The 26,112-nt window shown below is 37.8% G+C and overlaps 1 protein-coding gene across 1 annotated transcript in view; it reads left to right on the top strand.

The window, feature by feature from the left end:
• COL5A2 (collagen type V alpha 2 chain) overlaps nucleotides 1–26,112 on the top strand; it is a 100,113-nt gene that overhangs the window by 60,518 nt on the left and 13,483 nt on the right. The window contains exons 12-42 of the mRNA XM_072342159.1: nucleotides 1,298–1,351; nucleotides 2,553–2,606; nucleotides 3,317–3,370; nucleotides 4,678–4,722; nucleotides 5,877–5,930; nucleotides 6,592–6,636; nucleotides 9,568–9,621; nucleotides 11,283–11,381; nucleotides 11,863–11,907; nucleotides 11,995–12,093; nucleotides 12,370–12,423; nucleotides 13,508–13,615; nucleotides 14,250–14,303; nucleotides 14,948–15,046; nucleotides 15,581–15,634; nucleotides 16,392–16,490; nucleotides 16,600–16,653; nucleotides 16,829–16,882; nucleotides 17,376–17,429; nucleotides 17,969–18,022; nucleotides 18,355–18,399; nucleotides 20,198–20,296; nucleotides 20,988–21,095; nucleotides 21,213–21,266; nucleotides 22,101–22,154; nucleotides 22,272–22,325; nucleotides 23,613–23,666; nucleotides 24,435–24,542; nucleotides 24,645–24,698; nucleotides 24,881–24,934; nucleotides 25,924–26,085. Of these exons, the coding sequence (XP_072198260.1) occupies nucleotides 1,298–1,351; nucleotides 2,553–2,606; nucleotides 3,317–3,370; nucleotides 4,678–4,722; nucleotides 5,877–5,930; nucleotides 6,592–6,636; nucleotides 9,568–9,621; nucleotides 11,283–11,381; nucleotides 11,863–11,907; nucleotides 11,995–12,093; nucleotides 12,370–12,423; nucleotides 13,508–13,615; nucleotides 14,250–14,303; nucleotides 14,948–15,046; nucleotides 15,581–15,634; nucleotides 16,392–16,490; nucleotides 16,600–16,653; nucleotides 16,829–16,882; nucleotides 17,376–17,429; nucleotides 17,969–18,022; nucleotides 18,355–18,399; nucleotides 20,198–20,296; nucleotides 20,988–21,095; nucleotides 21,213–21,266; nucleotides 22,101–22,154; nucleotides 22,272–22,325; nucleotides 23,613–23,666; nucleotides 24,435–24,542; nucleotides 24,645–24,698; nucleotides 24,881–24,934; nucleotides 25,924–26,085 (2,133 nt within the window). The remainder of the gene's footprint in view (nucleotides 1–1,297; nucleotides 1,352–2,552; nucleotides 2,607–3,316; nucleotides 3,371–4,677; nucleotides 4,723–5,876; nucleotides 5,931–6,591; nucleotides 6,637–9,567; nucleotides 9,622–11,282; nucleotides 11,382–11,862; nucleotides 11,908–11,994; nucleotides 12,094–12,369; nucleotides 12,424–13,507; nucleotides 13,616–14,249; nucleotides 14,304–14,947; nucleotides 15,047–15,580; nucleotides 15,635–16,391; nucleotides 16,491–16,599; nucleotides 16,654–16,828; nucleotides 16,883–17,375; nucleotides 17,430–17,968; nucleotides 18,023–18,354; nucleotides 18,400–20,197; nucleotides 20,297–20,987; nucleotides 21,096–21,212; nucleotides 21,267–22,100; nucleotides 22,155–22,271; nucleotides 22,326–23,612; nucleotides 23,667–24,434; nucleotides 24,543–24,644; nucleotides 24,699–24,880; nucleotides 24,935–25,923; nucleotides 26,086–26,112) is intronic.

Here is a 26,112-nt window from a genome sequence, read left to right as displayed (position 1 = left end):
GAATGACTAACCAGCAGATGTGTCTGCCGCAGCTACATCTTTTCTATTTCCATTTTGTAATTATACTTCTCATGTCATAACAATAGCAGTGTTTTCCTGTTCAAGACCTTCCTTTCTTCTCATTACATGTTACCACGATACCCAAAGCGCTGTCATTTAATTATGCCTTTCCTCAGGCAGTTCTTCAGTAAGATGTCTTTCTTGAAATCATAGGGCAAATGGCAGCCCCTTCTCTCCTTGGAATCACACGATGAGCTAGAAGAACTGTAACAATAACATGCATCTGGCTATTAAGCATAACAATTTACTGTTAGAAAACTTAACTAAATAATTTATTATATCCATAATTGGTTTAGTGATTATTTACATGTATATTTACGTCATGTGTGAAATACGTGCATATGAAAAAATGCATGCATTATCTCATAACAGTAAGCTGGTGATTTTTCATTGGACATGCATTCTGTTTGCAAAGCATGTTGAATTCATTTGAGTGGCAAACTGTAACTGCCAAGTGAATTGAAAGCTGGAGATGCCAGATGCTTTAGTATAGAAATTACCATGGTAATGGTTGCTTTCCCATTAAACTGTAGAAGATGTTGTAAGAATCTGTGAAAGCAGTTTATTCTCAGTGTCATGAAACTAATTATCAGTGCTACTTGAGGAGTTTCCTCCATTTCCAGTGTTTGTGTGGGTTTCTTTTATTGCATATGTGATGTGTTTTCTTGTCTCTTTGTGCAGAAATGACTTTTCACAAGCCTTTCATATTTTTGCAGTCTGCTGTCCTGGATGTATGTTGAGTACGTGATATGTATAAGGACTACTTGATTGTGTGATTCATTTTCAGAACTTAAAATACTGTTTTGTGGAGAAAACGATCAATGACAGACTGATGTAGGATTAAATTATACTCATTTTACAATAGGATTTGAGAAGTAACAATCTGTAGTGCAGACAGTTTTTGATTTCTGTTCCTAAGGACAATCAAAATGATGCAGCTGTCAGCAGATCGGTGGCCAAAGGCTGCTTGGTTTTAAATTCGCAGGCATGCCATCTCGCAGCGCCACCTGGTGATGCTGAGCTGCACCTTAGACTCAATCTTCAGTTTCTGCCAGTTCTCTATTAAATTGCCTTTTAACTTGGTACATATAATGCACGCTGTTAGTCGCACATGCTCTTGCTTTATGATTCGGACGTTTTGTGCTACGTATTTGCTTGAATGGAGGATAGAGGTGACAAAACTGATTTTTCTTATTTGCTTTTTTCATCTATCTTCTTTTTTTCTTTTTCCTTTTAGGGTGAACCCGGTAGACCAGGACAGTCTGGTGAGCCTGGATTTCCTGGATCTCCAGTAAGAGCATGAATATTTGCATTTTAGCAAATGGCCATAATCATGTCATCATTATCTGTTTTCATGAGTGCAAAGCTTGTCCTTTACATTACTGAAGTGTTGTATCACCTAATTCTAACAACCCAGATCAGTGTAATAGCTAAGAAACAAACATGTATTTCAACAGTTTTCTCAGTTAGTCCTGAGTGTTATTTTATGTATTAAATAAGCATGAAGCAGATGACAGTACCTGCAAGTTGTAGAGTTCACAGTATCACGTTGTTATTTGCAATCGTGTATATCATAGAATAAAATGATGGTAGTGTTCTCCTTTCATATCTGAGAGGCAGGGGGAGAAGGGATGGTATCATGAAGGTTATCAAAAATACTGTTAGGCTTTTTCAGTTTGTAAACATGTTTGAAGTATTTCCAAGTAATAGGTACTTGTACTGCAAAGGATGCTCATCTTGGTTCACTCTAAAAAGAAAAGAAAGCTGTTAGGTCTGAGAAGCCGTTTTACCATCACATATAAGGTGATAATGTTATTTTTGACCTGTATTGGTCACATTTCTATACCTGAAAGGGAGCCGTAGTGTGGCTGATAAGGAGACAAATAAATCCAAGAAGCTGCCTGATACACATCATCTCTTAAACCTCCACCTTTTCTCTCAAGCCTTCAGTTTTTGCCAGATAATTTTTTAAACAATAGGAGAAACAATTTCTTCAAGAGAGAAAGGATCTTTTACTGAGGCAGCAATATCTCCTAAGCCTTCCTTCAAAATGTTATGGATCAAAGACCAGGTTTTGTAAGCTGCTCAATGCTAATGTAGTCTATGGCGTATTCTGTTCGGATTAAGCTGTTTCATTTTTTTTTTTTACTCAAAATCTTTGTCTTTGTATGCTTTTATAATAGTGCACACTGTTGAGCATCTTCTGTACTTAAAGCCTCTAATGAAAGTCTGGAAGAAGTGTCAGTATCAGTGAAAAAGTGCATAACGTTTGCATTGTCTAGCTTCATAGGATGTTACCGTGTTTTTTCCCTTACCTTTTTAAATGCTGTACCATGCTGTATCAAGCCACTATGGTGAAGCAGTTTTTGGAACATTATTATTCATTAAAACGAACATCTTTCCTGTTTGCATTGTTGTAACTAGTCTAATCTGCAGAAATCAGTGGTGTTTTACTTGTTGTGTTTGTTTTCTTTTCCCTTTTCTCTTCCTAGGGGCCTCGAGGCTTTCCTGGTGCTCCAGGTCTTCCAGGTCTCAAGGGTCACAGGGTAAGAAACATGGTCTGCCCCTTCCTTATTGATGATGTTTCAAGATGCTTTCAGTGTAAAGACATTCAGCTGGTTTTGTATTTGTGGTGAATTTGACTACACTGTTAGTCCTGCCAACAATAGCAGAACCACTGCCATTAGAGAGAGAGGGCCCTGTAGAAAATCAGCGCTATTCCCTATTAAGCTGACCTCAGTTGTGTTCTTTTCTACTTTCTTCTCTTTACTTTCAAATGTTCTGGGAATCTGGAAGGAGCTTGCATGAACCCTGCCAAGCTTCAGGAGGCACAAAGCTGACAGTTCTCTCACTCAATTGGCAAGTCTTTCATTAGGGTGGGGAACCTGGGAGGTGGATATGTTTGCAAGATGGGGTGATTACAAACTAGCAAGTTTTCTGGCCAGAGCTTTACTTCAGGGAGAAATAACTAGGCTTCCTATTGCTCAGAGCTTACTCCTTGCTGTTCTAGGATTTTCTTTTATTTTTTCTTAAAGGAAAATTAATCCAAGGAAATACACCTTGTACAAACAGTTTCCATTTAGGAAATGTTTCGTAACTTTTTCCATAAATTTTTCCTTCTGTTTTTACCCCCTTTTTCATTCTTGCCAACTGGAGTCCATTCTTGAGGTTCTGGCTTTGAGTTATTTTAATAGTAGAAATGCTGTGCGTGTGTGTGTAGAAATATAATTTCACCAGATTATCATAATTCTTGCAGGGGTTGAAAGGCCTTGACGGTCCAAAAGGTGAAATTGGAGCTGCTGGAGCAAAGGTATTTTCGTGGCCCAAACAGTTAAACCATTAACAGTGTTTTTTGTGAAGTCAAAGTAATGAAAGTCAGTAGATTATAGAATAAAGCTTTGTACCCACTTCTGTTGGTGCTTCTTGCTTGCAGTTAATGTGTGTTTCTGGGAGGCTATGTGGAGTTGTCCATTTTTACTCCATGTTCAAACTGTATTAACTATTATGGAATTAAACATTGGGGCTTTATACAAAAAAAGAAAGGAAAAAAAAAAAAAAGCAGTTGAGTTGGTGTTGGTCACAGTTTGACCTGGAGTGTAGTAAGGTGAATCTATTGCCTGTCTGTGACACCTATGTAGTATTGAAGATGTTCAATTCTGTTAGCCTGTATGCATTTCCACTTGGCCAGTTTATGGTCTGTATTGGTGTTGCGTGAGCTGGTTGAGGCATCATTGTGTTACTTCCCTTGGATAACCACAGACCAAATGAGTGACTTGGAACAGAGAGTAAAAACCATTTTCTAATATTTTGTATAGTATATATAATAAAGCAATGCACAGTGAAGGTCTCATATTCTTCTCTTAATTTACCTTACTAGGTTTAAGCAAGATTGGCTTAAAGGAAACAGATGTTGAAGGGGAAAGAAAACATTTTATCAACGTAAATTTTTTTCAGCTAAGAATTCCTCTTGAGAATACTCTCTGGTTCTGTAGCACCTCTGCTGTTTCAGCTCAAAGCAGGATAGTCAGCTGCTGTCAGTGCTTTCTAGAGGGATTATAAGTTGTTTTAATAGAGCACAGAAGCCTATTTTCAAACTTTTACATGTTAATTAGCGCTCATGCTAAAATATTTTTGGCTTGCTGAAGGAGATAATCACTGGTGGATTAGACATATTCCTTCAGATTACAAATGCAGTGAATGACAAATATCTTCCAAAAGTGTTTATATAAATGTGAAATTAGAGCTCAAGAGAATTTGTCTAAGATGAGGTATCTTGGCTAAGTCTAACTTAATGTGGAGATGAGAACAGCAGAAACATTGGACTTGGTAGTAACAGCACAGTAGTTGGTATGGGCTGACAGGTAGGAGGAGAATGGAACAATTTCTTGCCTGTAAATCCTGCTGGCTATTGTTGTGTTGCTTTTTTCTCCTGGTTGACCTGTGAAAACCTTGCGTCACGGTGAAATTATGTCTTTGGTGCATGTGTGATGCACCCAGGTGACTGTTCCTGTTATCTTCTTAAGCCTTATATAGGTGTAGAGGAAGGGGTTGAATTATGTAGTTCTATTTTCCTTCAACATGTATCATCTTACTGTACTATCTCATTTCTTTTTTTAGGGAGAATCTGGACCAACAGGTGCCATGGGTGCAACAGGTCCTCTAGTGAGTATTATGTGTATTGGCACTGATCAGTGGTATATGTAGGAATTTGTAGGTTTTGAAATCTTTACCTGATTCTTTGAAGTTTATCTTTCTCCTTAGCTCGCGCTTTGTTTTCTACTGTACTTAAAGTAGTGTTAGTACCTTGTGAGATGTTTTTCTTGGCAGTTAATGGACCTAAAAGTAGTTATGATGGATTCAGCAGAAATTTTCATGTAGATTTTGTCATTATTTGCCTACTCATAGAAGTTTAGATGTTTGGGGTAACTGAAGTATTTATTTATTTATTTTTTTTTGCCATGGTATTGCTTCGTTTGAATTAGGTTTATCTTAGGTGGAATAGATTGCATATGTACTAGCTAAGAAAAACATGGAGAGAGGATTCAGGATGTTATGGTGAGAATAAGACCCTGTGGCATAGAAATGGAGAAGCTTTTTCTTAGCATGGCTTTCCTTCAGATGTGTTTATGAAAACGGAATGCAGTACAGCATGTCAAAAATTCACTTTCAGCAGTGCTTGCAGACATAAAGCACACCACGGTATCAGGTAATGCCATCTCTGCAGAACGCATTATCATGTGTTGTGCAGAATGTAATATCCCTGAAGGGGAGCCTTCTTTGCGAATGAACCGCAGTAAATGAGATTTTGTTATCGACCCTGGTAAGAATGTTCAGAATTCATTCTAATGCTTTTAGAACTAGAAATACTGCTGGAGCAGGAAAAGAGAAATTACAGTCTGTTACATTTTTGCTGGGCAAACCTGTGAAGCTGCAAGGATTGGTATAAGCTCCTATTTATTCCCTGTTGTTGAACAATATAAAATGCACCCACAGGAAGAAAACTAACAAACAAAGAAGCTTGTGTTCTATGATGATAATTCAAATCAGTTGTCCTTTTTGTGCTTGAAGTCTCAGTGAAGCTTATCGTGTTCTCATTGAAAACACATAAAGAAGACTGAATTCCTAAAGAGCAGTATAATGCAAAGGGAATTTGAAACAAAAGTCAAGAATTTTTGAAGAAAAAGAGTAAAAAAAAAAATGGATAGGCGGGAAAAAAAAAAAGGGGTCTCTTCTGCTATGGGGAAAAAAGTAAAGTGAACCACGTGCTTCACTTTTTTTTCTGTACTTGAGCATTGCATTTCTTGTTCTTCTGCAAGGGACCTAGAGGAATGCCGGGAGAAAGAGGTCGAATTGGACCACAGGGTGCTCCTGTAAGTAGGATCTTGGTTTGACTCCTTGTAATTCCTATTATGTTTTAATTAAAATTTAAAGCTGTGAACCTGGAAGCTTTTGTGTGACTGCAAGTCGTTTCACGGGTGAGTTCTGCTGTAACTTCAAGTTGCAGCCTGAGTAGGGTTTTGTGGAGAGAGATCATTTATGTGCATTTCAAGTCAGTTTTTAGAGGAAAATGCCATGTGTATGCTGGCATTGTGATTTCTCATGATAGATCTTTTCAACAGGACAAATATCCTCATAACACTTTTTTTTTTTTTCTGTGATTCGTTAATTTCTCCTTTGTTTCTGTGAAAATTCTGTTGCAAGGCTATTTTAAACAGAAAATGCTGAACTTGATAACAAAAATAGGGATTTGTCTTTGTGTGAAATCATACTTGGGTAGCAGTTTCCTTCTGTTGCTTTGTTAATGTTACCGCACCGTATAGTGACACTGTCAACATTTTTGAAAGAGAAATCAAGCATGGTTTCTTCCTAAAGTTTTATACATGGGTGTTTGGAGGGGTCTGTATCCCGAATCCAGCGTTTATTTGAGCACTGTCTGTGTAGTTGTTATCACAAATGTTAACGGTAAACGAAACAAAAACAACAAAAAAGGAGTTTTCACAGACTTTTTGTTTTGTCCATTTTAATACCTAGGGTGGACGTGGTCAGCATGGCATGCCCGGGAAGCCAGGGCCAATGGTAAGTTGCTTTCTTAATCGTGATTTTTTTTCCTCTCATATTTACCACTTACCTTTGGGCATCATCAAGAGAAACACAAACAACTGCTGGCCATTGTTGGAGCCGTAATTGATTCCTGATTCTCACACTGGACCAGGAAGTTTCTGATCTTGGCTTTAATGCTGTTTTCTGAAAATGGTGCTAAGTATTTTACTTAATATTAAGGTTTTAATTTGCAGGGGACTAGGATGGCGTTTTCCTTGGACAGATGATGTTTTGCTGGCTTTTTTTAAAGTGGGTTCCATGTTATAGGGTGATAATCACCTTATATAATATATAATGTAAAACAGTTTTTATTTGTTTATATTCTTCTGTATGCCAAGTTGACAAATGCCATTTTACCCAGCAAGCAGAAATCCTCACCAATAGCAGAACTTGACACTTGCAGTTGCTTTGTTGCAAAACATAGAAGCCTGTCTTTTAATTATTAACAGTCACATACTGAACTGCAGAAACAGCAGCATGTGTATGAATGTCTCCAAACTGATGAGAAGTTCCTCACTGAACAAGCTTGATATGCACAGTGGCTGGATGTCTCACACAATTGCAGCAGAGTTGCAGCTGAGTGTGGCAGTGCAAACTGTGGACGTTAGCATACTGAAGGGCAGTAATTTGAGCCCTACAATCTCAGTGCATTTGCTAGATATGTTTGAGTCAAGTTACAGGAGCAAAGGTATAAGGAAACCTGAGGATTTACTTACTCATGTACTGTTAATTATGTGCTGCTTTTGCAAATTCAGTTTGAGGATGATTTCATTGTATTTGTGCTAGGCCAGCTTCTACCCTTAAAACACAGCCTATGTGATTCTTTACTGCTTTTTGATATTCAACTAAAAGAAACTGAACTGCTCCCCAAACATATCTGCCCACAATTCATTTCTTTACGTCAAGGCTTCCATAGTCTCAGAGCGTTATGAGCCTGAGAAACATATTTACATGCGTTGTCTCAATGACCATGCAATTTTATAACAAAATTCATTAAAAATAGTTTACTTTGATATAGGAACTTGAAGATGAGTCTTGTCTGACAACTTCAAAATGCAGTTAGTGTATCAGGGAGGAGGATAACTTAATAGAAGAAACTTCAAATAGCACTGAAATAAATAAAAATGTCAAGGTTAAACAAAGCTTGTTCCCAAAGTATGAAATTCTGCAGGAAGGCTGCAATTCTTATTTGGTGTAAAACGTGAGTTCAGCTTCACTGGACATGACGGTTGGCAGACACTTTTGGCAAATTTATGTGCATACTCCAAAGGGAGATAGTGATTCTTAGTACACGTGTTTCTAATTGGAGGAAGAGTTAATGAAAATCTGTGTTATTTGAGTCGGTACAGTGGCCTACCCTAATTCTGGAATTTTTGAAATCAAAAAGAGATTTGGCACGTGTATATTTGTGATCCAGCTAAGTGGGACTTAGGTTTTTGAAATAATACTTGGGAGATATTATGTAACTCCATAGAAATCCAGTGTGAGGTCATGGCAGAAATGTCTGTAAGTAATACTCACTGGGACAAGTTGTTCTTAAGTTGGTCAGCAAAACTTCATGACATTGATCAATTTTTCACAGTGTGCATCAGTATACAAAAAATTAAAATAAATCAGGAAAAGAAAGAGGAATCATCTGGAAACCCAGCACTGTAGTGTGTGTGTGTAACCACCATGTGTCACCACTCAGGAGTTTATAGTACAGTAGAAGCGGTCATCTGTTGAATATCATGTTCAGCACAGGAGGTGTTGTGGGAGTGGAAACCACTAATAAACTTTACTACAAGGTCCCTCGTTGGAAGTCTTTCTGTTGAACAAGTTTTGCACTATAGTGTGCCTGTGCACTTAAGTACATAGGCTTGAAATTTGCTTTCCTGTGGTTTTGGACAGTCTGCCGTGTAAGGCAAGTCCGGCTGTTTGCATCCACGCCCAAACAGAGGAGCCTCGTAAGTGAGAACCAATGCACTGTAGTACAGTGCATTCAGAATTTGATTCTAGATCTAGAAATAGCGTAGCCACATAATCTGTCTGCTCGAGCTGTCAGATTTTCTTAGATATGACATTGACTGTCTTGAGGTGTAAAACTATTTAGAAAGAAGTATACTGCTTTTTGGAGCTGAAGATGCACCTCTGCACAGAAATACATTTCATAGTGTGCCGTAATCCAGCCTTTCCGTCACTTCCTTTTACAGAAATATTTGCTTGTCCCAGGGCAACTATCTAAACAATAAGCTGTTCATGCTGTATGTCTTTGTATAACTTGAAAAGCCTGATACGAAGTCTGCATTGTAACTCTAGCAAGAATTTGGCTGTGAATTTGAAAATCTTGATGAGAGAGAAGTGTAGGAAATAGGCATGTGGAACTGCACAGCCTTTCACTAATTTAAATATCTTTTTTATTGTATTTTTGCTTGTCATATTCACATATCTCAAATATCAAGCAACAGACTGTTTTAATGGAGAATTAACATGTGTGTTGTTGTTGTTTATTAATAAATGAAACTCTCCTCTGCTATTTTCAGTAGGAAAAATTGTGATTGCATAACTATTATCTTTTCCTTGCTATACTGTAATAACATGAGTGTAGAAAGAGGAGGTAAGGCTTTATTACAAACGAAATTTGAAAAATTATGATAGTAATTATGAACTGTTCACAATGTGATTAGCACATGAGTAATCGAATCAAGAGCTGTAAGGTGGCTAATAATTCATTAAATACTTTTTAAAATGTCACACCATTATTTCAAAGAATACATGTATCATTCAGGAAAATGAAATTTATTTTTCTTTTTAATCAGTATGTTATGACTAAAACTGTACTCAATCCTAGAATCATGTTTACCCAGTGAATAGATACTAGTCCTTGTGAAGAGTGGAATTACAGCTTTGTATGTTCATCTTTTACAGGGTCCCCTTGGCATAACTGGTTCTCCAGGTTTTCCAGGTGCTCCTGGTATGAAGGTAAGAATAAGTAAAATTTCCTTGTAGCATGTTTAACAAGAGGAGTTCATCTTAGAGTTTTTCATGCTGGCCTGTGTACAGATCCCTAAGAGTGATTATGACAATCTTAGTCTAGGCCTTGAGAAAGAAGTTAGAAACCAACTAAAGCAATAGCAATTTATACGGTTAGGATTGTTATTATTAATATTGTTATTATTATATTTCCTTTGTGCTTTCAATAAGGAGTGATAATGAGAATTATCCTGTGACTCAACATCTTGTCCACTGTATTCAGAGAATAACAAGGCATGCTCTGCAGGGTGAATTGTAGCAATTATTCCAAGAAAGCATGAAAGCAGTATCTTCCGGTGGCCGGTTTTGGCCAATAATACTCACTGAGTTGACGAAGACATGTAAAGAAAATACCTGTAATCCCAACAGGGATACACTGCAACTCACCACAGTAACACAAATGATGATTTCAGGCTTTTCTGGTTCTTTGTTATTGGGCTGGTGAGAAAAACGTGTACAACCTGCAGTGCTTTCTCTATGGGATTTTCTTCTCTTGCTTGTCAACCTCTTCGTACTTCTTTACTTGCTCTCTTGCTCTCGACCCGGCTGCTTCCCAGTGTTCTCTTCCAGTCCTTAAACATGATATGAAAAATGTATTGTAAAGAATTTTTTTTCAGTTTGCCAGGCAGCCAAGTTCAGCAGATGTTTTGTGTTGTGAAGCTGACAACACACATGGAACAATTTTTTGGAAAGGAGTCTCAATAGGAATATTAAGATAATGTATAATTAAATGATTTTGCTTCTTAGTGCACGTCTAAACTGTACTAAAAATCAAAATAAGTATTTGTGGAAAGTATGTGAAGAAACAATGAAGACATTGTGAAAAAGTGGACTTGAATTCAACCTTTATCATCAGATTAAATTGGAATAGCTGCTGTGGACTTAGAAAAGCTAATTGGACCATATGTTGAAGATGTCTACTTAATGTTACGTGCACAGAAACCAGTGGCTGTCAATTCCAAAAGGCATGTTTCTTTTATTAAAATAGAGTTCTATGTAGATCCCAGGAGGAGTAATATTGTTGGAGAATCTGCTTCACTGTTACAGGGCTTTACAGAGTTTAATAATCAGTTTGTTCGGTTCTACTCTGACCAGCATGACGACGTGTGACTATCAGAGTATTACATCTATCTTTGTATCATCTGTATCTCTCTTTAAAGATACTTTGTTTAATATACTCAGTAGTGCTGCAACAGCATGTCCATCTGTCCTGTGCAGAAAAGCCAACCAAGCGTTCCGTTAATCCTAAATCTCGATCTTTATCTGCTAACAACACAAAATAAAGCTGTTAAATTACAGGTATGGGAAAGGATTTTCAACAGAGGTATATCTCTACAATATTAGATCTGAATTAGCCCACAGGATGCAGCGATCCTCCTCTGTGGAAAGTTTTCTTATAAGCATTAAGGGATAATTTTTTTTTTGTAGTTTTAAAGTCTGTATATGCATAGAAGTTGGATCAGGTAAGTCAATGTATATTTTAAGGATAATAAGGTATATCAAGATATGAATTGTTTTTCTCTTGTGAGCTCAGTATTACTCTAGCGTTAGTTTCAAGTGTTACTTCTCAGCAGAAGATAATCTCCAGTTTTCTTCTGTGGAAATCTTAGGGAGAAGCAGGTCCAACCGGTCCTCGTGGTCCTGAAGGCCCTCAAGGTCAAAGAGGTGAAACGGGTCCCCAAGGCCCAGCTGGATCGCAAGGTCTTCCTGTAAGTATTTTACTTTGAATTCCTCTCTGCTCAGCATTTGCGTGTTGCCTGTTTATTGGGGTTTTTAGCATCCTGCTCGGTTGATGGTAAGTTCTGCTCAAAGTACTTTTTCCCAGAAAAGGAAAGATGTCATTCATCTATTTTCTGTTTGTTTGTTTGTTTTTGTTAGTTTTTTATTTTTTCATAACTACTTTCTTTTATTTAATTAAAACAACTTAGAAAACTGGAAGTTGTGCAGTATGGTGTGGTCACAATCCTATGGATACTTTATTAACTTAATTTGATTTTCAGTCTTTAAGATCATAAGTTGTACTCTCTGTTACTCACGTTTGCATTTGCACAAGTAGATCTTAGGTTAGTGCTTTTATTTAACAGCCTTCGTTGCCTACTCTGCTAAAGTGTATCAAGTAGCTGTCTTCTGCTTTTATTACTGATGTCCTCCTCAATAAAATTAATCTTAATGACTGGGATTTATTTCTAGGGTACAGAAGGGACAGATGGCTCTCAAGGTGCCAAGGGCCCAACTGTAAGTAAACGTATCAGCTGTTGAAGAAGCTGCGTAAGTAGATTTATTAATATTTTAATTTTTCCTTGCTGTCATTTCTGTTTGTAGGGATCTCCAGGCACTGGGGGCCCCCCTGGCTTATTAGGTCCACCTGGTTCCCCAGGACCACAAGGCAGTACAGGCCCACCTGGTATTCGAGGGCAGCCGGTAATGATGTATTTTCTATAAAAATTATGGTATCTATCAAATGCGTTACTCTATGAAACTATAACACTGGTTAGCAGTGAGATGTCTTAAAAACTAGCAGCATGGTAATGAGTATGCTGACAATGAGATCTTGTAAGTCTTGTTTGAGTTTGACATAATTTTATTGCTTTCTTAGAGATAAAAAAGAGTGTCTACTACTTTGTAGCTCAATCCAGAATGAATGAATGACTTACACGGTTTTAACATTGTATGTGCTACTCATGTGTTTGTTTTCAGGGAGATCCTGGCGTTCCAGGTTTCAAGGGAGAAGCAGGACCCAAAGGTGAACCAGTAAGTCTCCATATGATGTGTAAGATGAAGAAGAATCACAAAGGCTCTATGTGTACTTTCAATGGGCTTCAAAATTTTATGACATTTTTGATGTTAGTTTTCATTATTACTTTTGTTTGTCAAGTAATTTCTCTTATGGAACACCAGCCACTATGAATTTAGCTAGACAATATACAAAATGAATGGCAAAACATTTCCTTTGGTGTTATGAATCACCTGTCCAGTGTAGGCTTTATAAGCCTGAAAGAGCTCAGGAATCAATTAGTACATTTACTTGTGTTTCTGTAGCTCAGAGTGACTTTATTCCAGTTTCTTCATTTCAAGAGAAATGGATTCCATGCGTTGCTAAGCATTTAAAATCACTCAGATCTGTGTGCTAATCGTAAGAACAAAATAGTTTTAAAACTATACTTTTAATATATCCTATCCAGGTGTGTACATTAGATATAAATATTAAAAAAATAGGTATTTGTGAAAAGCTGCTTATCTTACAGCATTTATTTGAGAAGTATTCTTTGGAAACGTGGTTAATTTCATTCATTGGTTTGAGGTTTTTTTTGGGGAAAAAAAAAAATGATTCTACAGAGTTGGGGTCAGTTAGGCTCGTTTATCTTCAGTTTTTCAATTGTTTAAATGATCGCATAAAAACAGACAAAATGACGCAGATGAAATCATGGTTTTCTTACCATTGACTGGCTTCTTGTTTCTTTCTTTCAGAATGTCTTCAAGATTGTCACTGAGTTTTAGTTCTTAGTTGCTTGTTTAGTTGATGATGATGATGCGTACAAGTACATAGTAGTGTGTCTGAACAAACAGGTCTTTTTAATAACTACCATAGGGTCAAGCGCTAGAGTTGGAGTTTACTTGTATTGCCCCTCTTACTGAGGTCTTTGTTTATAAGTGAAGAATAAGAGAAAAGCTGGGTCTGAAATGCTGTGTTTTTTAACTGATTCAAAGCCTAACCATATTTTCTTTCCTCCTTTACTTAGAAAAAGGTTTTGATATTTAAAAGATTGTATGTTTCAATATGCTCAAGGATTGGTAAGCTTAGCAAGAAATTTTTACTGAATTTAACTTTCAATAGGGCCCGCAAGGTCCCCAGGGTCCCATTGGCCCCATGGGTGAAGAAGGGAAAAGAGGCCCTCGAGGCGATCCGGGGTCAGTCGGTCCACCAGGTCCTGTTGGAGAGAGGGTAAGCAGTCTAGAAAAATAACCTTTTCAACTAGCCAGTACATCTCTCACAAGATATCTCATCATGACCTAAACGTGTATTTTCTTACGCTTAGTTTGTGGGTGAGATTGGACTTGATTTTCCTAACGGTATCACATATTGTTATACCACTTAGTTCTATACCAGATTAGTGAATTCAGGGTGCTGTCTTCTGTGATAGCATGTAATCTGTGTGAAAGTTATGCTCTGAAGTTCAGGATCTAAAATTATGGCATGATATTTTTTGAATTGATCTTTCTTCTGGTTATTATTTTATGGGGGATGAGGTTGATGATGTTTCTGCAGTGGATTTTTTAATTCATGGATTCAGTACACAGAATAACATGGTAACAAATGTTGGAGATACAGTGAGGTAATCTCAGATTCTGTACTTAAGCCTTGTACAAATGGTCGTCCTTTACTGAATCATGCTATTCAGTGTGCATGAATAAAATACTGTTTTTTTTTCATGTCTCCAAGTGGATGAGAAAATCCCAAATTTATACAGTTTAAGAAAATAGCAAGGAAATAAACTGAATCCCCAAAGTAGAAGTCAGATACCTTATTTGCAGTAATGTATTCAGGCAGTAATCTAGTGTCTGTGACTTATTCCCAGGGTGCTCCTGGGAACCGTGGTTTTCCAGGTTCAGATGGCTTGCCTGGACCAAAGGTAAGTGAAATAAGAATTTTTGTAAATGCATATATAGAGAGAAAGGGTTGAATTCAAAATATATGCTTCCGGGCAAACGGGAGGTACTTGAAATGACAAAAAGTAGACTGAAAAGGAGTTGAAAAATGTTAAAGAGAGATCAGAAGTGTTTCGGACTAAAATTTTATGGGGAGAAATTACTTTGAATTCCTGTGATGTTCAGCTTTCATTTTATGTGCCTGAGTTAATGGTCGCTCAAGCTCATAAGAGAAACTGACCTGTTTGTAGTACTGTATTGTTACAGACGTAATTCTATAATATGGGTCTACTTGAATATTTTCTTTTTTCCTTTTATTTCTTTATTTTTTTAAAATTTTTTGGTGGTTCTTCGTATTCTAACTTTTCTCTTGAACAGATCAGCTTTCTAAAGTGTTACAAATCCTGCAGAGTAGTGCCTCACAAAATACTTTTCTAGTGTTTCTCGCAATGCCTGACTTTATGGCAAAAGTACAGGAATTATCATGTCCTTGCCCGAGATAGCTTTATGGAACATGCAACTTTCTGTTCACGAAAAATATGTCTTAAATTGGAGTTAGGTATTTAATTTACCTTTCTCACTGTGACTATTCTATGTGGTAACTAATAGCTTATTGATATCCCTATAGGGTGCCCAAGGAGAGCGTGGTCCAGCAGGTTCTTCTGGTCCTAAGGGAGGTCAGGGAGATCCTGGGCGTCCTGGTGAGCCTGGACTCCCAGGTGCAAGGGTAAGTAATTAATAGCAGTACACTATAGACCATGACTAATATCGTTTTCAAAAGGTGAGCATGCACTTCACAAAATTAGGTAGTTGCTGTTAAAGAGTGGACTTATTTCAGTGGGACAACTTAAATGCTAAAGGCCAGAATACCTTTTTTTTTTTTTTTTTCTTTTTTTTCCTGCTGATGTTGGAAGGCCCGAGTTGCATTTGTCTTTCAAGGAGGAAGACACTTGATTTGTAGACTGGCTAATGCAACTAAAGTGTGTGACCCTGTTGGAAGTTTGAGAGGTGTAAAAGTAACAAAAAGGGGGAATAGGAAAAGGAAAATAGAAGATGGTGAGGAATGCAGGTGGTAGGTACTTTAAAGATAAGGATGAGGACTTTGGATACGGAGAAGAAAACTGTGCAGAATATCTTGGTGTTTTTATCATGGTAGTAACTGACCATATCTTCTGGGTTTGTTTAGATTGTCCTTGTGTTTCACTTATTTTGTAATAGAATTGCATGTACACTCTAATACCAATATTATTCCCATTTTTAGGGTTTGACAGGAAACCCAGGCGTTCAAGGCCCTGAAGGAAAACTTGGCCCCTTGGTAAGCAACAGTTGGCCATTTCAGCTGATGCCACAGTTGTTTGGAGATCCCACATCGTTGAAATTACTTTTATTAACCCCAATTTTCTTGATTTCTGGAAGTTTGCTTTCTCTTTTAAGTGTTGATCTTGGGTTGTTAAGTTGAGATGTAATACGATTAAAATTCTTATAATATAGTCTGTTTAGCAGCTGCTGCAGTATTTTTAAGTGCCTCTTGTATAGGATTGATGAATTGCTTATACATAATGGCTGATGTTAACAAACATCATATTTATTTAGCTCCAGCTGTCTGACTGTAGCTCTGTTTTAGATACACTTTGATAACTGTAACACATAACAAGGCTAGTGTTATTCTGTATACTTAAACAGTATAAGATAACTGTGTATCCTTACTCCTCATTTTATTTGCCAATTTTGAAGTGAAAAATACCAGCACCAATAGCCTTTTTTAGGTATGATTAACTGTATTATGTTGGAAAGCGCTTTGTTGCTGAACTTTTTCCTCTATGACTCTTGAAAAACAGTGTGGATTCAGTTACTGAGCTATGACACAATATCTATCCTGTATTTTTATTTTGTTTAGGACAATTACTTTGTTAAAGTACTAGATGTGAGTATCTAGTCACTTCAAGGTTGTTCTCAAATTCAGTTAGAGCTGTTTTATAGTAGTAGTGCTGATAATTATTTACTAGAGGTTAATGGGCTCACATAAATAGCTAATTGTTTGAATGTAATGCAGATAGTGATTTTTCTTGTAGGGTGGACCTGGAGAAGATGGACGTCCTGGTCCTGCAGGTTCAATAGGAATCAGAGGTCAGCCAGGCAGCATGGGCATTTCTGGGCCAAAGGGTAGTAGTGTGAGTATGATACTTGGTACCCAAGATCTGCTTAACTTCAAACATTTGTGCCAATGGTAACTGCTGAAAACAATATGTAAAACTAATTGTTTCTCCACCTGTGAATTAGGGTGATCCTGGTAAACCCGGAGAAGCAGGAAATGCGGGTGTTCCAGGACAAAGAGTAAGTGTGACTGTTACCATTTTTCAGTGATTACAGAAAATATGCATTTCTGTCATGTCTGCTCACTATAAAAAGCTTTTTTTTTTTTTTTTTTTTTTTTTTTTTTTTTGTTTGTTTGTTTCTTGTGGCTTTTTGTTTTGTTATATCATTTCTTTTCCTTTTTTGTTTTCTATAGGGAGCTCCTGGCAAAGACGGTGAAGTTGGTCCTTCTGGTCCCGTTGGCCCATCAGTAAGTCAGCTTCTTCAGCATTGTCTGCTTACCTGCATGTCCCCCCATCCGTTCGTTGATCTTTCTGCCTCCCTGCTTTTTTTCATTTTTACACCAGTTGTTGATTCCAAACAAGAATAACAGTAATACTAAAAGAAATCCTACAAAAAATGGTTAATTTAATATTAAAACACAGATGTGTTGGTAATACGATTTGTGTTATGGCAATTACAAATTAATAAAACAACGCAAAGGAGAATTTTTTTTCCATAGTTCATTTTCCTTGCTTCCTTGGTTTTAGTGGAACTGAGTGTCTTGCCATTCGCAAAGAATTGTGAGTGAGAATCTCAAATACACAGCAAGATATATCCTTAATTTAGATAGAATCTACTTGGTCTGCTGCAAGTAAAAGTGCACAAAAAACAATAAAAAATATAAATAAAATACATAATGGAAACGATTAATATTCAGAGAGAGTTTCTCTAATGTGCACTTATTAATTCCTTTTCAACAGGGACTGGCAGGAGAAAGAGGAGAACAAGGCCCTCCAGGTCCTACAGGGTTTCAGGTATGTGCATTAATTTTTCTAAGAGAAAAAATAAACAGTCATCTCTTTATCAAATGAGGTTAGGAATACAATCAAATGCTGTTTAACAAAGCAGATCTTGAGAATTGATGACAATAATATGTAGAATAATTACTAATAGCTTTCGTATCAGATGTACAGTAACTTAACTGGAAAAGGCTTAAGTGGCAGTTCTGTATCTACTGAGAACCGTTCCTGTTTTACATTTGGAACATCCAAAGATGTTCCAAATATGGAGCAAGAAGACTGTTTCGATAATGAAGTATTAAGTAAATCTATTTATAGATAACATGATTTCTAGTGCTGACATGTATACACCTGACAAATGTTAAAGAAGGGCTGCTATTTCATTTAGAGTGGGAAAACACTTTGCAGTATTGACATAACTATTGTGTTTGAGGATTTCTGGGGCCGTAATCTTGTACTGTATTTCATGTATCCATATTATTGGTGTTCTAAATCTGACTTCAACTTTTAATATTTTATTAAAACTGTATTTTATGTTTACGTATTTTTTACAGGGCTTACCTGGGCCCCCAGGTCCTCCGGGTGAAGGGGGAAAGCCAGGTGATCAGGTAATTTGTGTATAATTTTACAAGAAATAGCTTTGTAATGTAGCTTTACCTTTTCTCCTTTTTGTAATTTAATTTCCAGCTCTATTTCAAAATACTTACTGATGTAGTCTAGAAGATGTCTGTGACAGGACTGCTTTTGGAAAAAGCAATGACTAGAATATAACTATCTTACTGTTCTTGATTGGAAAGTTTTCTCTTGTTCTGCCCAGATATTATTCAGAGCTAGTCATTCGCATTCACTTCATTTGGAAATTAAATGGTTATTTCTAGTTTTCGCAGCTATAAGGTTATGAATAAGCTTTCATCCTAATGGTGAACTCTCTTCCGCGTAGGGTGTTCCTGGAGATCCTGGAGTTGTTGGTCCTTTGGGCCCCAGGGTAAGTATTTTCCTTCAGAACTGTATAACATTTTTTTTTTTTTTTTTTTTTTTTTTTTTTTTTGAGGATGAAAGTTGATGCACCGTGGGAACTTTTACAGCCAAAATGAATCTTTTGTCTTTCTTGACCCAACAGAGTAATTTTAAGTGTGGATATATTTAAAGGTGGTGTGTTTTCTATAAAACATACCACCTTTAATGATTCCGTAGCCCATGAAGTAGTGTTATTATCTGTTGAGTGAACAGGTATAATTGTAAACTATTTGTATACAGTCAGTGAGAATGTTGTTTTGCTAAGCAATGTTCCGTATTGCCTACCTTTAATAATCAAAACAAAATTCTGTTTCTTATTTCATTAGTTATCCTACGTAGGCTGCTCTGAATGTAATGCTTCCCATTTATTTATGTAGATGCTACAATAGATTAAAAAAAAGAAAAACAGTCCTATTTGGTAGGGCAAATTCTCAGCTACAAGATACTATTTTTCAGCTTAGTCACCACCATTAGCTATGCTTTTTTTTTTTTTTTTTTTTTTTTTAACCAGCAGTGAACAAGAATCTCTATGCAGCACTTCAAAAATCTGTACCTGCAGAGGTGCTCCACTGAATCACAGCTATATGGTAGCACTGTTGCTAGGAAAGCGTTGCCTATGACATCCATCTTTCTTTGGCCTTGGCAGATGGAAGTCAGAGGGCACCAAATCCAGACTGCATGGTAGTTGTGGTAGGATGGCCCAGCCAAGACTGGCAGTGTGCTTCAGGCTGGTACGGAGCCTGGTGTTACTGTGTCACAGGAGAAAGTTTGTCATCATTTCAGACCTAACTCTGAAGGTTTGAGCCTTCAGCTTAGTCAGCGACATGATTTAGTGGTCAGAGTTGATGGTTTGTCAGTGTTCCAGAAAACGGAAGGAATCTCTTACTGCAAATGACAGTGCATGTCTCTGTAGCCACTGAGGGCTGCATCTTGAGCTTATTATTCAATGGGAAATTCACTTGTCATCGCTTCAAGGACTGCCGTTCTGTCTTTGGTTCATAGTGGTGACATGACATCTCATCATTGTTGATGATGTGATCCAGGAATCTGTCACCATTGGTTTTGTGTTGGTTCATTAGGTTGTGATAAACTTGCTTACGGTATTCTTTCTGTTCCTGTGTTTGTGGGAACCACCTGACACAAACTTTGTGATATTCCAGTGTTACCACCGTTTCAGTGCACTGAGGTTGATGTTTGGCTCTGTACACAGTTCCCTGGTCGTAGTCCTCTGGTTGACACAGATCAAGATGCTCTTGATTTCATGGTGTGCAAGTACGTGGCTGTCCAGAACATGTCTCATCTTTTACATTGCTGTTGCCACTGCTAAGATACACCACCCAGCACCTCGTTGTGCCCACATCCACTTTTTGGTCTCCACAGGCTTTCTGGAAGCATCAGAGAATGCCACTGGGTGCAGCTTTTTTCACACGGAGAAATTCAGTGACGCATCTTTGCTTCATTCTTGCTTCCATGACAGGTGCTTTTCTGTCAGATTGCCCCTCTGCTGCCATCTGCTGCATGGCAACAAAATGTAATGGGATATTGGTGGGAAGGTTCAGTCTCTAATTATGTACTTTTAACATACACCTCTGACAGTGCAGGCCAATGTAATGAAATAGGAGGCATTACTTTTGGAGCAGCCCATGTAGAATTAGTTCACATGCTCTTTTTTTACATAATAGTTCTGTGCTCATAGTGTACTTAAGGTTTTTGCTCTCAGAATTGTGCCTTGACTAGTAAATAAGAATCAACGATCCATTTCATAGGGAGAACGTGGCAATCCGGGGGAACGGGGAGAGCCGGGTGTGTCAGGACTTCCAGGTGAAAAGGGTATGGCTGGAGGACACGGTCCTGATGGTCCAAAGGTAAGCTACAGAGAGATTTCTGTTGCCAAAGTGATGCCTTATATAATCGTTTTTCAGAAGAGCATTAGAGAAATTTTTATGGTGTATACTTCTCAGTAGAACGAGACAAAGTCATTTCTAAACTGCTACAGAAAAGAAGACTAATAATGGTTCTTTCTTAAAAACGGTATCAATTTACATTAAGAGAGCTGGCAGTGTTGAGTGTTTAATAGTAAATGCTGCAAACTGTGTATCTTTGCTTCACCTGCAATTGATTTAATTGGTCCTTGGAAGATCGCACCAGTTATGTGAGGTCTGTATTGGATGTGAGCTGCGGGAGAAGAAGTGTCAATAGAACATCTCTTCTCCTTGTTGTTTCTACCTGCTGCTGCTTTGTGTAATCAACTGATGAAGCATCAGGGTAAAGGCAGAGAGAAGCTCAAGCTTCTTTTTTGGCCTGTTCTAATGGCCAACGTGCAGTGGTGTGATTACGCGCTAATGCATTTGAGAGGACTATGGTATTACAGTTGGATTTCCTGAGAAACACAATGGGAAATGAGAAGTGTTCGGACATAAGCTCAAAATTTAAAAGAAAATTATTACTTAAAAGTCTACCCAAGAGGCTTCAACACAGGCACAGTGTGTTTTGCAGCCTGGAGACTAAGATACTTCTCAGATGAACAGACAATAACTTGCACTTCATTGATTTCAGGGAAGCCCAGGCCCTAGTGGGACACCTGGTGATCCAGGCCCGCCAGGTCTTCAGGGTATGCCTGGAGAAAGAGGGATTGCTGGAACTCCTGGTCCGAAGGGTGATAGAGTAAGTATTTCTATTGTGCCAAGTAGAATCACTTATCTTTTCGTATTGCGTTTGTGCAATAGCGCGAACTATTCAGCATTCAGTGTCATAATTTAGCGTTTCTTGTTTTTTTCATAGGGCGGTGTAGGTGAGAAAGGTGCTGAAGGTACTGCTGGAAACGATGGAGCAAGAGTAAGTAAAACCTGTAACTCTTTTAATATCTGCCCTCCACACGGAAGATAGTTTACTGTGTTAGGGGGTACCCAGATCAGATTTAAACTGTACTTGGAGATATGATGAGTTCACGCATTTTTTTTCCGATGCTTCAAATCTGGTCAAGTTTTGCAAGACAATTGGGCACAGTGTACTTGCATGTCCGTTTCAAGCCCATGTTTTGTATTATAATAACTGGAATTCAGACTTTAATGGTAAAGATTCGTGGAAGTAACATGTCAATTTGAGATTTGAAATACACAAGGAAGGAGAAGCGTTAGTGTTGTAAGATCCGGTGTGGTTGATCAGTTTGGATGGAATAATTGGAACTCACTTGCCCAACTATGCCATAAAGAGATAGTATGCTTTAGGGGAGCGTGCAAGATGTATACGAATCTTCCAAAGTCATGACAGACACTTTATTTTTAAGTGTGCACAACTAGGGTAAAAGATATCGAGGTCTTCTGTGTTAAGTGGATAAAAAAGAAGTTAATTTCTTCCTAAGAATGCCAAATAAAGCCAGGGCTATTATTGTTTTTTATCATTGGCTTTACTCATAAATGCTGAAAAGGATAAGTTGAAGTTAGTGAAGAAACAAAGAATGATGGAAGACTACAGAAGTACTGAACTTAGGTCACTATGAAAGGCCATGCAAATAAATTTTAGATATGGATGACCTGGCAAGTTTTCAGACAAAAAGAAGAATTTAAAGAAAAGAAGAAATAATGGGAATGGTATCATATCAGAGGCTTTGCAATAACCATTTTGAAGCTTTATTTATCTAACTTTCTTTCTATTTAATTTGTTCAAAAGGGTCTTCCCGGTCCAATAGGCCCAATGGGTCCAGCAGGGTCCACTGGAGAAAAGGTAAACATATTTTCCTGCCATTCCCTAATCAAGTTTCTTGATGTCATCGTACCTTATTGGCACTTCTGCTACAGATCAGATAAGTTACTGGGAACTAACTTCAAATTTTGTTTGAAGGGTGAACCAGGTCCTCGCGGTCTAGTCGGTCCTCCCGGTTCTCGTGGAAACCCTGTGAGTAAATGTTCAGTTTTCACCTGATATGAATTAAAAATTACTAAAATATATTCATAGTATTTTTATATTAATAGCATATTAATTCTGATCCAAGCTTCAGGTGTTTGTATCATTTACTTTTATAGTTTCCTTTTTTTTTTTTTTAAAAGCCAAATTAGGTAGTCCCTATCGTGATATTGTGCACTTGTGAAAGTGTTGCCAGGTCTTGTTCATCTGTCTGCTACTTTTTTTTAGGGCAATCTTTACTTAGAGTTACCTTCTTTTACTTCAATTCGGGAAGTATAACAACAGTTCAAATCGTTCAGATCTTTTTAAAAAAGACTGCCAATTACAGATATTACTGTATCCATGAAATTACTTAGAAGGACAGAGCACAGAGATCAATCTTGATTCATCCAAAAGTGTCAGTTCTTTTCACCTATTCTTCCTTCTATTTATGATCTTGGAGATCTTGATAGTTGGCCTGGATGACTGTGTGTGCCCCCGGTGGTGCACGGTGTTAGAACTGCCGCTTGCAGCTCCGGGGGCCCGGGTTCGAATCCCCCCTGTGGCGCAAGTGGCAGAACTGCCGCGCTGCTACACAGAGGGCTTGAATCCCGGGAGTTGGACTCGATGATCTCTAAGGTCCCTTCCAACTCGCACGATACTATGATACTATGATGATATGATGATGATGACTAAAAAGCTAGAAGCTCAGCCCTTCTAGATTCTTCATACAGATTGGAATTATTTCTCTGTAATAAATCAGAACAATCTTAATTCTGGTATAAATTGAAAAGGCTTGCACGCCTCTGGGGAATGCTGGAGCTTGGCAGCCTTCAATTTCTCTCTTTCCAAACAAATGGTATGTGAGAAGCTCGGCTGAAGCAGTTCACAGCCCATTCTGACCTTGCTGAAGAAGTATGCCTTTGAATTGTTGGTAGTTTTTTTCCCCGGAAGTATCTGACTGGAATGGTAAATTCTTTAGAATGTGTGTTATTAGCTAATCCTGCTACTACTGGAAGTGGCTGTTCTACTGTTTGCATACGTCTTTTGTTGCTAGATTCCAAAAGTTGATGTAGTCTTGACTACGTGGCAGGCCTAGTTGTTATACTCAGCATCTTTTATTGTGTGATTAAATGGTCATGTGATTCGGATTAATAGACCAAGAATATAATCACATAACAGTAAATAGTTCATTCTTTATTTGCCTATAAAAATTCCCGCATATAAACAGGTATTTATTTTAATTACAATTACACTTATTAATTTTTATTTTTTTTAATTTTATTTTTATCTTTTTAGGGTTCTCGAGGAGAAAATGGCCCAACTGGTGCTGTTGGCTTTGCTGGTCCTCCGGTATGCGTTTCGTAACTCTAATGAGTTTCTTTTAGTCATGCTTTGACTTGTTTAGTTTCCTTCATTATGAGTAATACTGCAGTGTTTGGGAACGAGTCACATTTTTTGTTGGAAGATCTGCTTCTTTTTCCCATCGTTATACAAAGTAGTGAAGAGGGCCAATGAATACCTTAGATAAGTGGAAAAAATTTTTGGGAAAGATGATGTAATTTTTCACTGGATTTCATATCTATGTGAATACACTGAGTTGTTCCTTTGAGATTAAAACAAAGCAATTGTGAAGTGTTGTCTACTGAAGGTAGCAAAGGCTTACTTTCTGGCTGGTGGAGGAAGGCGTGAATTCAGGGAATAAACAGAAAATCTGTGAGATTTTTCAGTGAGTACTTCAAACTTTCCCTCACAAGGAATTAGGCGCCTGCTTTCCCTGATGGGAAGATAGTCTGGAAAAGAGAATGTTGGTTCAGTTTCCTTCTGAAACGTAACAGGTTCTGAGGAAAGCATAAAATGTAAAGGACTGTCAAGTACTTAATCAAAATATTTTCTATGGAAATCCCAACTTCAGAGTTTTCAGAAAACCGTACCTGTCATTTTTTGCAGATTGCGATGAACAATTACATTTAACTTGAATTAACGCACTGAGCAGATGCACTGTTTTGTGGATTTATATTTTCTTTGATTTCCAGATGATCTCTGCGAAGTGACGTGTTCGGTTAGAACGAGGTGGTATTCTCTGTTCTGGTGCTGCTTCTATAATATGATTTCTTATAGGGGCCTGATGGTCAGCCAGGCGTGAAAGGTGAACCTGGAGAACCTGGACAGAAAGGAGATGCTGGATCTCCAGGACCACAGGGGCTTGCTGGATCTCCTGGTCCACCAGTAAGTACAAATAGTATCATCAGATAATAGTGTCGTAAATTGATTCTTCTTGAAGTGTTCTGAGTGTTGGCCGTCATCCCTCTCTTTCTCCTTTTCTCTTAGGGTCCTTCAGGTGTTCCCGGTCTGAAAGGTGGTCGAGGAACTCAGGGTCCCCCTGTAAGTAGATTGTCTACCGTTACCTCACAGAAAATACAATCTAATGTGTCAACTTAATTTAGCGTGTGTGCCATCCCTCTTCTCAGCTTGTATTTTGCAGTTTCACTATCTCGGTTAAGAACTCTTTAGGTAACTCTGTTGTTTTATTTCTTTTAGTAAAGTTGATATTAATTTATTTGTAGGGTGCTACTGGATTCCCAGGATCTGCTGGAAGAGTTGGACCTCCTGGACCTACTGTAAGTTTGTTGATGTTTTAGTAGTAGATGTATATTATAACTCAGTCATTGAAAACCTGAATAAAACAGGAAGCATGAAGCAATGTTTATCACGTGATGCTACGGAAGAGAGCAGTTTGTGAACAATGACTTGTGTGACTGTATTTGCGTCGTACTTTATTAAACAGAACTAATTTGTCTTGCAACTGATCCATTGTGTCCAAATTTGCACAAATTAGTCCAAATTAGTGTTTAGCTAGGCTTTGAGTCAGCTTCTCAAACTACTCTGAGGGGTTAACAAAGCGACAATCTTATCTTCTCATGTCCTTTGATTTTGTTTGTTTTTTTTTTTTATTCAGTAGTGACTGAGATTAGGAGACTTTCAGTTAAAAGAGAATGGGCTCTGCTAGTTTCTCATCAGCGGAGTTACTCTTAAGATCCTTTAAAATCAAACTAGAACTCTAAAACCAGAATTTCTCACGTGTAAGTGTTCTTAAACTCTTGAGTAAAAAGAAAACTTAACTGTGGTTCAACAAGTGAAGATTCAACTTCACAGAAATTTTTTACACAATAAATTGTAGTCATGTTAAGTTTATGGAAAGGTGAAGTTTATGGAAAACATAATGTGAATGTGAAGTCCTTTAAAGTTAGTTGAGAAATGAACGAAGGTCTGCAACACCACTCTGTTGGACCTCATGAATGAAAACACTGCATACAAATTTGCGCTTGTTCTTTTGCCATAGTTTCCAGTATCGTTTTAGCAGTAGTTATGTAATAGAAGTTAAAAAATAAAAAGCGTCTTTTAAAAGAGTGATTTGAAATTGTGATGGGAGGAGGGAAGAAGGTGTAAGCGTGGGTGTAGTTGTAAAATCTCAGGAGTCTAGCGCCTCCGTAAATGATGTTGTACAAACTCCATGTTCTGTCGCACGTGGTTCCTCCCTGAGTCCTTGGTGGTTGTTTGTCCTCATCAGAAATATGTCTGTGGTATAAAACTTCTTAAATCTTAATAGGGAGCTCCAGGGCCTGCTGGGCCTATTGGTGAGCCAGGAAAAGAAGGTCCCCCAGGTCTTCGTGGTGATCCAGGTTCTCATGGTCGTGTGGGTGATCGAGGACCAGCTGGGCCCCCTGGTGGTCCTGGAGACAAGGGTGATGCAGGAGAAGATGGTCAGCCGGTACGTTTGTGTCATTACTTCTCCCTC

The sequence above is a fragment of the Excalfactoria chinensis genome, chromosome 7, assembly GCF_039878825.1.
Source record: "Excalfactoria chinensis isolate bCotChi1 chromosome 7, bCotChi1.hap2, whole genome shotgun sequence".
In the NCBI taxonomy this organism is placed as follows: domain Eukaryota; kingdom Metazoa; phylum Chordata; class Aves; order Galliformes; family Phasianidae; genus Excalfactoria; species Excalfactoria chinensis.
The sequence above is the reverse complement of the archived record's forward strand: the minus strand, read 5'-3'. Positions and strand labels throughout refer to the sequence as shown.